Raw genomic sequence first — 11437 nt, 5'->3', positions numbered from 1 at the left:
GGTTGCGGCCGGACTTGTTGCCTTGGTGGCAATGCGTTTTGAGGTTCCCCTATTATTCTAGACCCTCACTCACTACCTTGTGAACTTTTGGACCCATTTCAGGATCGGCATTTCTCTTGTACCCTGTCATTATGCCATTCATTCCAAGACCACAGGAAAGGTTTTGCCTTAAGATTTATTGCACACACTGTAGGCAACTTCTAAGCCATCAAATACGAAGCTTAGTAACACAATTACGCCTTCAACGAATGCAGAGATAACTATAAAAACAATTTTGTGGAAACACTGAGGAGCAACAGTAATTTGGGTGAGAGTAAACGACACTAGAGTTGGGATGGACATTTCTACGTAATCAAAGGTTCAGAAGCATAAAAATATGGTCAGCCTGAAAATCTCTGATAACCCCTGCTCCCTTAGTCACCATTCTCACGCATCTTCCCTCTGTCTTCTCTCATTTTTCCAATTTATACCTGCAACTCTTTCACTTCCTTGGCTCCAGTTTATCCCCTTTTCCACCTCCTACAGAGTATAAAACTTAACTTTTCTCAGGGAGTATAAGAGCAAAGCTGTTTCTAATGCATGAAAAGTCCAATTGATCCAGTAATAATTCTCACAGGAATTTATACTTAGGTGTTACTTATAATAGCAGAAAACATATGCTCAACAATAGGGAACTGTTGGATAAATTAAATACATCCATAGAAAATTATTAAATCATGAAAATTTGTTTGTGAAGGAATTTAATAACAAGGTAGATAACATAACTCTTATCTAACATGTAACTTTATGCCACTGCAGCTAAAGTAAAATAAACTGTTCGCTGGGTAAAAAGGATTTGCTTTATAAGCGTACACTTCAGAGCAATTAAAAAAAAAAAAACACAGTAATTGTAATTTCAGAACTTCATAATTTTAAAAGGTGCCAATGTCCTCCTGTTTTAACTTTGAAAGTCATTTGATACTTGGACAAAAACTCCATAGCTATATTCTTAGGATCACTCTTGTCAACTCGTCATGATTCAGATGATACAAGGGAAGCTTCAATTCAACCTTTTAGAGAAGACATTCCAGCTCGCATGATCTCATCAACCAGGAGAATGTTCGTGGCAATCACAGTGCTTGAAAGCAAAAGAAAAATCAGGTGGTTCAGATTTGAAATACACTAATTCCACTCAACTTCCCATTTCTACATAACTGCACACGTTACATCCAATTTAATTTCCCTTTCCCCCTTTACCCACATTGGGCTAGTTCAATTTCTTTACTTTCAGTTGATTACATTTTTATGAGGGGTAGGGGAAAGAACTAAACAGGACACAACAAATGAAGAGTAGATAATTCCCTAAGAGTTATTTTAGTGTTAACTCTCCCAAACTTACCAGGAGTGCAGAAGCTGTTTCTTTACACAGTAGTTATCCCATATGCCTACTTCTGCTGCTACCATTGGCTCACCTGAAAAGCAATCAAATCTTTTTGAAATCACATATAGATCACAAGATCAGCATGTTGTCTGAAAAAACACACACACAGAACATTTTCTGCTGCTTTGCTCATCACTGATTACTAATTTCTGTCAGTATTAACTGTTGGAATCCCATACTCCATCTTAGTCCAATTTTCTACTTCAAGTCATGTGGCTCCTGTCCACAGTATCTCTGATGACTGACTGACCTTCACTTGGAAGACTTCCAGTAACAGGGGACTGCTATTCGGTTGCCAAATTTTTGATCAGCTTGATATTTTGGGACACAGTTTCTGTCTGTCCAGATTAAAGTAAGTACTTGAGTTATAATCTGACCAAAATGGACTTATTGTTACCCTCACTTCAGAAACTTTTTCTATTAAACTGAATGTTAAGTGAAGTTGTTGACAACACAAGGTCTCACTCACTCTAACTGTACAGAAGAATCTCCGTTTTCTTTCCTCCACTCTGTGCCTGTAGAATTTGTGTTGTTACCTAAGTCTGTAAGACCACAGGCTTTAAATGCAATACAGTTAAAGTTCATTTCATTAGATTTGATCCCCTCTTCACCCACGAATATAATAAGCTAATATAATAACCAATACGAAAAGTCTTCACTATTACTCTGAACCATATACCACTGCCCAGCAATACCTCCAACAAATCTGTACTCTGAAATTATTCAAATGTCTACTCTAGCCCCTTGAATTACTCTATCTAGTAATTCTGAATTTATATACTGTAATTATTATATTACTATAATTATATATATTATTCCATTTTAAACTCCTGAGTTCCCTGAAAGTTAGTACAAGGGTCAAACTTCAAAATAAAGTGGAGATAAAAAAATTCTCCACCAACAAATAATTATATTTTCTTACCTGTGTTCAAGTCTACACCTACAAGTTGACCTGATTCTGAATGTTCTGCTTGTACTTTTACTAGTGTTTCTTGAAGGTCAAAACCAGAGTTCTGAGCAAGAACCTAAAGTAAACAAATTAAATCCTTCAAAAGACATAATCTAAGAATTGATAGTCAAAAGTCTACAGGAAATGACTATTATTGACAATTAAAATAAAATTAATTATTGAGTAAAGACAAAACTATTAACTGTATTCACTTTAGAGAATATTTATGCTTATATACTACTGATCAACTCCCTAACCTACCCTAAGACCAGTTTATGAGGGTCACAAACTATACCTTCAAATGAGTACACTAAAGAAAACAATGAAACTTATGAAGCAACTAAAACAAAACAAGAAAGCAGGCCTGTATATCTGAGTATAACTCTTACACCACAAATCCTCTTCAAACAGTTCTCTCTTGTTATTTACTACCTTCACATACTGAAGTCTCCCTTAACAGTTACATTTAAGATGGTTTGGATGTTCTGGTGTCAGGAAGAAATCTAATCATACTTATCCAAAATCCACATTATGATAAAAATTCATATTTATCAGAAAGGTTTAATCAGTCAAAACGTTTTTGTGTAGTTTAGAAAACTGTCCATTAAAAAAATATTCACCTTGGGAATAATGAGCAATGCATCTGCAAATGCTTGGACTCCAAGTTGGGCCCTGCCCTTTATACTTGGCTTATATTTAACGAGAGCTTCTGCCATTGCCACTTCCACTGCACCAGCACCTGGAACCACACAGCCTGTTGGGTTGGGGGGAGAAGAGAAATGCTAAACCACAAAGAAAATAAAACTGTAGAATCAATTATTAAGGAAAAAGTAGTAATAAATTAAAAAACATGAAAAGGCATTAACTTACTGAGAGTTCACTATGATCACAACAGTTTAAATACTTCATTTGAAAGCCATAATAAAAGCAACAAAGAACAAACAGAATAGCTCAATTTAACCAGCAGCTGGCAGTCCTTCCAAGATATTAATTGGTATTGGTTCATTTATTTGTATTCACCTTTAATAATGATATGCTATGAAGAAAACTTAGCATACCATCATACTCACTTTAAAGGGAAGACTATACTTTTGCATGGTGTCTGGCTGTGTACACTACTGATAAAAAGAACACAGTATTCAGCCATGCCTTTCAGATCAGCAAAAAAGATAAAATTTTAAAAGATAAATGGGATTTTTTCAAGCATTACATTTAAGGGACCTTAAAGCAGTAATACAGTAAGATCTTACCATCATCAATAGCATTTTTGACAGCCCTCAGGCCATCTCTTATTGCATCTTTGATTTGAGTGAGTGTGTGCTTATTTGGTCCTTTCACCAATAAAGTGACAGAACGAGGACTGTTACATTTCTCAATAAAGGTGAACTTCTCTTCTCCCTAAGTGTAGAAGAAACGTCATTTTTCAAAACAGGATTTGGTTGTGAAAAGAGCGAACAGAGGGGAAGTGGCTTATGGAGAGAATGTGTAAAGAATTAACAGGGAACAATGCTGGTCCAATTAAAACAATGATTATTTTTAAAAAGAAGTCACACATAAAAGAAATGGCACTTTCCTCTCAATGGCTTATAATTACTACACACCCAAAGGTATATAAATAAAACAAAAAACCCCAACCTTGTGTCTGAATGAATTTCTATTACCGAGGAATTCATAAACCAAAAGAATCATTACTTCCAGGAAGAAAATGCACTTACCAATGTATACTCATAGACAAGGCCTGCATGCCCCAAACAGTCAGGATTTAGGTCATCCAAAGAATTTAGAGCTACTCCACCACAAGCAAGAGTCAGCCTGAAATTTTAAAGTGTTTGAGAGAGACATATAAGCCATGTTTGTAGGAAGCAATCTTTTAGAATTACATACTAAAATTATATCCCAAAATTAAAGCCTGTCATAGCGAGTTCCACACACATCACTTAATGCAAGACATACCATTCACCCTCAACCAGCTGAAGCCTGGTCTCTTGTCTTAACCCTCCATATTCAAACCACTCTTCCCAAGTCTGAAAACACTCCTCTGGTATGAAACCCAAAGTATACTGCATTCAATACTTAAGTCTCCATGGAAATAAAATGCAGTCCGTTTTGAAACAGACACCTTGATTCAGCCCTGAATGGAAGTGTTGCTGCTACCCTCCAGCAAGTCTAACAGAAAGAATTAATGTCACCATGAAGATGGACAAAAGCTCTGCATGAAGCTCTTTGGGAGAAAGTATCTCTCTGAAATCCCTTGAAGTTCCCTCTCAACATGGGAAAATATGCACAGTATATGCCACAGTGTAAAAATAAAACAAGAGAGAAAAAGCAATAGCTTTAATTAACTTGTACAATAAGTAAAACTCACATAACTCAGATAATCAGCTACCCGTACCTTTCCATATTTCTCCTTTTAGCTCTGCGCAGAGCTACTATGCCTTCTTTTGCAAGAGCATCTAAGGAAAAGGGGTCAATTCCCTATAACAAAAATAAAATTAGTTTCATTATCTTGTACCTTAAAAATAAAAAGGATGCTGTAGACTATTTAGTTTAGGAATCCAAATTTCATTCTCACCTTTTGATTAATGACAACAAATCCTTTATCTGAATCACCGCAGACTTTCTTTTTCAGTTCTATTATTTTTTTAACTCTGTCTTCAATGAATTTTCTTTCAGCTTTTACTAGTTTTTCTCTCTCTTCTGCACTCTTGTAAAAAAAGCCAGAGTTCACTTCTCTATTAAAAAAAAAAGACAGACTAAAAAAATGTTCAACAATTTTGTTTTAAAATATAAGGCAGCAGCCTCAGAAACCAGGTTTGTATCAAGATTTAACAAACAGTCACTGAACCCTAATTCTGCCCCTGAACATTCTGCAAGGTTATTTCCTATCAAACCCAAGGGAGGCATTATTGTCCTTCAACTGGGGAAGCTGAGACTCACAAGAAGTGACCTGCCCCAAATACCAAAACTCCTTCACCTTCCCATTCCACATTTAATTTAAACTCACGTTTTTTCATATTCTAATGACACATTGCATGTGAGGATGTATGCATCTTCTACTCTCTTCTTCATATCAGGATGTCGTGCCCCATGGTCCAAAACAAGCCCTCTGATTAAGCTGCCAAAAACACATTTAAAAATTGTCATAAATTCCAATGGGGTATAACATACACTAGTAAAAATAAAACAGTGAACTGAAACTTTATCGATAATTTTGATACAATGACCTTTAGTTCCTGAACTACTTGAGAACAAGTATGAAACCTGGGCAAGTTCAGAGAGATGTGTGACTCTTCAGAACATGTAAAAAATCAATTATTTCAGAAGATGACAAGAAGTAAGCTATTCAAACAAACAAAAGTAACTACAAAATTCTGCAGAGAAATAGTCTTAACTGGCAGGTTGGCTATCAAATTGTGATCACCTCCATTTCATAAAAGTATTTTCAAACTATATCATTCAAAAAACTTTTTTTAATTCCTAACTGTCTCCCATTATGCCCGGGTCCAGCAGTTTGAGAAATACCAGATGACTGATATAGCTCACTTTTCAGAATGATCATTCCAGCCATAAGCACAGCATACCAAAAACCTCATTTCAAGAGGAAATCTTAATAAAGGAAAAATGTCTTGTATGAAACACTGGCAAATTTCTAAACACTTTATTTGTATTTCATAGCATTCTACCTTGTGTCAGTTTCAGATTTATGTTTCATCTCCATGATCTCAACCATGAAAAGGTCAATAGGTTCATCTTGTTTTCTAATGGCCAAAATGGAGTCCACTACAGCCTATAGTAAGAGAATAACCGTTAAAAAAACTTGTTTGGCAAAAGTTGAAACAAATTGCTTGCCCTTCAGAAGTTTAAAGTTGATAGCTTCTTGACTTCAAAATATCTGAATTGATCCAAGTCTTTTTCTGTAAGAGCTAACAGAAAACATTACTTGGAAAAGGCTAAAGTTGTCTACATTTTTGAAATCTCATCATTTGTAATACCTGAAGAAGCACACTCTTCCCTCCCACTACTTTATTAAAAATATTGATAACAGGAACTGCTTTAATAATGAAATCTCCATTTTATAAACATTTTAATTAAAGCTATTATACTTTTATAACCTGATGAGGTATATGACATAGGTCGGGAACCAATGCCAGAAAAAACCTTCATTTTTACACAAGTATCTCCAGACCATAAAAACAATCCTACTTATTCAACACAATATGATATTGTGAAAACTTTACGTAGTACCCTGTAATTGGAATTGGTAAATGTATTTTTTATATCAAGGATTTTCAATATCATGTTGTACCAGACACATCCTAAATTCAACACATACCTCTGTTAAGACATCAGCAAGTTCAGCATGAACTTTAGTACGTAGAGACGTTCTGGCCACATCCATAAGTGTTTCTCTGTCCATCTCTTTGCTTACTTTGATTTGTTCCAAAAACTCAAGTGCCTTTTCCTTTGCAGCTTCAAATCCTTCTGTTATTATTCTGGGATGAAGACCCTATAATAAACATACAATTACAACAGCACTACTATCACCACTTTATTCAATTAGATGCAACTATGGTTCATGATAAAGTCCAAATAGTTTTTGAAAGGGTGTTTTGAGCTATTCATACCCTTTAATACAATTAAAGTAATAATGTCCTGAACTTCTGAACACATTTAAAAGGATAAATATTCCTTTCAATGCAGAGGAAAAGGACAGACATTGCTCTCGCACAGAGTCAAAGCCAAGGGAACTATAAAGCACACTTGGGTGTTCACACTGTGCAAACCAAAGATAACCAAAAGTGTCCTAATGATTTGTAGTCAACAGGAACAATTTATCTTTTCTGTAAGTAACCTGGAATTCACATCATTTATTAACAAAAATAAATAAAATGAGGCTGAAAGTCTACTTTCTGTCTTCCTGACATTGAATTAGTAGTCATTGAAGTTTGCTTTGGTTCTGAACTACTCAGGACTAGAAAGGTTGTGGAATTCTGATTTAAGTTTAAGGTTCTGGTTGGCCTTTTCCCTTTCAAATATGCCTAGCCCTACACATTCAATGTGTAAGCACCCATTATTAATGTCTATATAATAAAGATGGACATAAAACATACATGCAATGCAACTCGATGACAAATTTTTTTCAGGCAAGGGAGGTCCCCCAACTTGTCCCAATAAATTTGTCAGACAAGGATGAAGCTACTATTAATACAACAATTACTATAAATAAAACTCAGGTTATTTCCTATAGACAAAATAAAATACAGAGATGCATAAACCATATATACTTCAGAAATATAGAGATCTGCTTGCTTCAGTAGCTCTCCAATAATTAGGACATTGGAAGTAGTACCATCACCAGTTATGTCATCCTGGGCTGTTGCTACTTTTGCTATTAAGGAGGCTGTTGGGTGTTGAATTTGCTGAAAATAGAAAAAATAAAGAAAAAAACAAAAACTTAATGACTTAAAATGAAGCAATCCAATTATATCTCAAATAAAATGGGTGAAAGGCCTCTTAGTGCCATCTATATGAATGAATTGCTAAAAAGTTCAGCTATTACTCTAAGTCACCACTGCTACTACTGCATAACAATTTATGATGATTAAAACATATTCATGTAGAAATATGTTTACATCTCAGATTATGTCCACTGAGGAAACTTGAGGCTCAGTTAAGGTTTATACACAGGATGGCAGAACTAACAAGTAACAGCAACAGATGAACAGTACATTTACCACATCTCCAATGTCACCCTACAGAGTCTTAATTACAAAGGATCCAGTCGAGGTGTTTGTATTACGTTTAGTTTTCATGTTTCATTATATTCCTTTCATCTAAAACAGTTCCATAGCTTACATCTTTGGTGACACATTTTTTATTTTTTAAGAATCTAGGCCAGTCACCTTATCTAAATTTGCTGATGTTAAATAGCTTCGACAGCACTATCTATATAAGTGATACTGCATACTTTTCACTGAGTTGTATCAGGAGGCACATAATTCAGGTTATGGACAAAGGCAAAGAGCTATAAAGGATGCTTGAAGGTAACAATTGTGAAAACAAACATGAACTGCATATTAGATTAGTACTGGTGTCAATTTCTTAGGTATGCTAACAGTACTTGGCCAGTCTATGTAAAGGGCATCCATTTTTTTAGTTTTTCAAAACGAAAAACTGAAAATGGATTGAGAAGAGGGAAGGCTTCTGAGGTGCTGATAATGCGCCTTCTTAGTTAAGGTGGTAGATGCATGTGCTCACTTTATAGTTATTTGTTAAACTGTAAACACTATATTGCTTCTCTGTACGTTGTATTTCAAAATAAAAAGCAAAGCAAATAAGTGTCTGATCAAAGAAATGCAAGTTTATAAGTTTTCTGTGATAATTGCTATGTTAGACACAACTTTTCTGACTGACATCTCTTTTATATGATGGGTCCAGTTCTTCCCTGCTAGCAAAGGTCACCATTTAATCCATTAAAAAAAACAAGCTACACTTCTAGTTTAACTAGTCCTTACCTCAGATATGTATTAACATCTGGATATCGATCGCATGGTATACTACTATCGAAATCGTAAATTTTATTCAGAATGCAAATTACACTCTTTCTGAATTGAAACTGTTTCGGCAATTTAGTAATGAGTAAAACGGATGTTACTTTCAACAATCTCATTCCAGCCATTTGGGCCTTAAAAATGATAAGGGCAGAAAACGGATAGTTTTATCTCCCCTCCACTTGGAGGTGGGAGATTGAAATGTAAGAGCTTTCAAAAGAGAAAAAGGGTAAACATCCTGTTGCATTTTGCCCACCTGATTGTGTCAGTCACTCTTGTTTATTCAGATGTTATTTTAATTAAGTTTAATAATTATAATCCTTTCATCAAGATTATAAAAGTGAGATCCAGACCTCATCACTATATTTTAACTGTCAGTAGTATGAACGATTGCATTCCTTTTCTGCTTCCTCTGTAATCTGAGACCTGAAAGCCGCTGAATATAATTTTCTCCTACCTTGAAACGGACACTAAACATTTCCTACAAGTCAAACGTGTTATGGAAAAATTAGACATTTTTGATCTATAATAATATCCTCTCACCATTTCATGAAGCAGCACATTGCCATCTTTAGTAAGCTTGATGTCCCCAGCACCAGAAACAAGCCTGTTCAATGGGCAGAAATGAATCATTGTGATTTTTTCAACGGAGACCAAATTAAGAGTCCCATTAAAAAAAAAAAAAAAATCGGGCTTTACCCAGATCTTAGCGAGCTGGAGCCACCGGGCTAGACCTCTTTTCCCAGTCAATAGGGATGGTGCAATGCCCACCGCCCTCCCTTCAGAGAAACAGTTTGCCGAATCCTCATTATCGCTGGAAGCCACAAGGGCCGCAGTGGAGCGCCGCGCATGAGGGCGGCTTTGTTCTCAACGCAGGCCGCATCGACTTGTTAACAGGAGGAAACCGCCGGGGCCGAAGGGTTCGGCCCAGGAAATAGGAAAGACCGCCCCGGCAGAGCGCGAGGCTCAGAGGACGCGGTTTATAGCCCAGGGACCCCGCACGCTACTACCGCCACTGCGCGAGGTGTGCGGTCCTCCGCCCGCCCGGCCCTGCCCGCCAGGCCCGCCTCACATTTTCATGGTGCCCTTCGGCCCCAGGTTGGTCCTCAGCACGTCCTGCAGCCCTCGCGCCGCGCTAATGTTGACCGCCAGCGCCGCCTGGGCGCGGGCCACCTCAGCCTTGGGGTTCAGAGTCTTCACCGCCGCCATAGCTGACACAGCAGAGAAAAAAGACGAAACCCCAAGCCCGGCTCAGCGTGGCCTGAAGGTAATATCCGGCACCCTTCTGGAAAAGTCGGGCGCGCTCGGCCCGCCCCAGCGTGCCCGCGCACCGGCGCCCGCTCATTGGCCCATGGCTTCTCTGTCCGAGGCCCCGCCCCTCCCCGCCCGAGGGCCCGCCCCTCCCCGCCCCACGTCCTGGGCCCCGCCCCCACGCCCTGGGCTCCGCCCTCCACGCCCTGGGCTGCGGCCGCGTTGGAGCGTGTTGTCCCGGAGTCTTGGCATGTATGTTTCCGGTGTGGCCGCTGGCGGGCTCCGGGCGTTGCGGACCCGTACGGGGTGAGGCCTGCGGGCTGTTCTCCTCGAGGCAGGGCCTGTCTTCCTGGTCTCTAGGCCGAGCCGCTGGACGTGATTGGAGAGCGGACAGCTCTTTGCTGGTGGCCTCTGGACGCAGAGCGTAGGGTGGGCTTCCCTCGTCCCTCTGTCACGCGGTTTGCCCTCGGTTTCCTGACCTTGCTTCTTTCATCCCTTTCTTGATTGCTGTGTGTTTGGCGGTGTGCTAGGTGCTGTGGGGATGCAGAAGTAAATCTGATGAGGACCCTCCCTCCTAAGGATTAGGCCTCAGTGTTTAAGACTTTGGAAAGTGTTTTAGACTTTATCTTTTGGAAAGATAAAAGAAAGTGCTGGATGCCTTTAGAAATTACGGATTGCTGCTGTGGGAGTGGTGTCCAACCTTTGAAAGTACTGCTTTTTAAGACCAAAAAATTCTGAAAGATTCCCACAATTTTTCCTAGCATCTAGCTCCCCCTCCCCAACCAATACCAGGTATGCAATAATGTTTTTTTTTTTGTTTTTTTTTGTTTTAAATCATCATTTTATTGAGATATATTCACATACCACGCAGTCATACAAAACAAATCGTACTTTCGATTGTTTACAGTACCATTACATAGTTGTACATTCATCACCTAAATCAATCCCTGACACCTTCATTAGCACACACACAAAAATAACAAGAATAATAATTAGAGTGAAAAAGAGCAATTGAAGTAAAAAAGAACACTGGGTACCTTTGTCTGTTTGTTTGTTTGTTTGTTTCCTTCCCCTATTTTTCTACTCATCCATCCATAAACTAGACAAAGTGGAGTGTGGTCCTTATGGCTTTCCCAATCCCATTGTCACCCCTCATAAGCTACATTTTTATACAACTGTCTTCGAGATTCATGGGTTCTGGGTTGTAGTTTGATAGTTTCAGGTATCCACCACCAGCTACCCCAATTCTTTAGAACCTAAAAAGGG

General features: G+C 38.2%; 1 protein-coding gene and 2 non-coding genes across 3 annotated transcripts; all 3 read right to left on the bottom strand.

Annotated features, from left to right (window-relative positions):
• Window positions 1-157: 157 nt before the first annotated feature.
• Window positions 158-10233, bottom strand: CCT6A (chaperonin containing TCP1 subunit 6A). The gene is made up of 14 exons (XM_037813672.1): window positions 9993-10233; window positions 9464-9527; window positions 7655-7789; window positions 6703-6876; window positions 6053-6156; window positions 5374-5484; window positions 4942-5101; window positions 4762-4844; window positions 4085-4181; window positions 3620-3767; window positions 2990-3123; window positions 2343-2445; window positions 1379-1451; window positions 158-1117 (listed from the first exon to the last, which is right to left on the bottom strand). Exons 1-14 carry the CDS (start codon window positions 10127-10129, stop codon window positions 1045-1047), a joined length of 1596 nt encoding a protein of 531 aa, XP_037669600.1. The 5' UTR covers window positions 10130-10233; the 3' UTR covers window positions 158-1044.
• Window positions 3378-3518, bottom strand: LOC119518354. Its single transcript, XR_005213743.1, has one exon. It is a non-coding gene; the product is annotated as a small nucleolar RNA SNORA15 (small nucleolar RNA).
• Window positions 7016-7151, bottom strand: LOC119518355. Its single transcript, XR_005213744.1, has one exon. It is a non-coding gene; the product is annotated as a small nucleolar RNA SNORA22 (small nucleolar RNA).
• Window positions 10234-11437: the final 1204 nt, after the last annotated feature.

This window comes from Choloepus didactylus, chromosome 21 (genome assembly GCF_015220235.1).
Source record: "Choloepus didactylus isolate mChoDid1 chromosome 21, mChoDid1.pri, whole genome shotgun sequence".
Taxonomy (NCBI): domain Eukaryota; kingdom Metazoa; phylum Chordata; class Mammalia; order Pilosa; family Megalonychidae; genus Choloepus; species Choloepus didactylus.
Note: the sequence above shows the minus strand (reverse complement) of the source record. Positions and strands in the feature narration are given on the sequence as shown.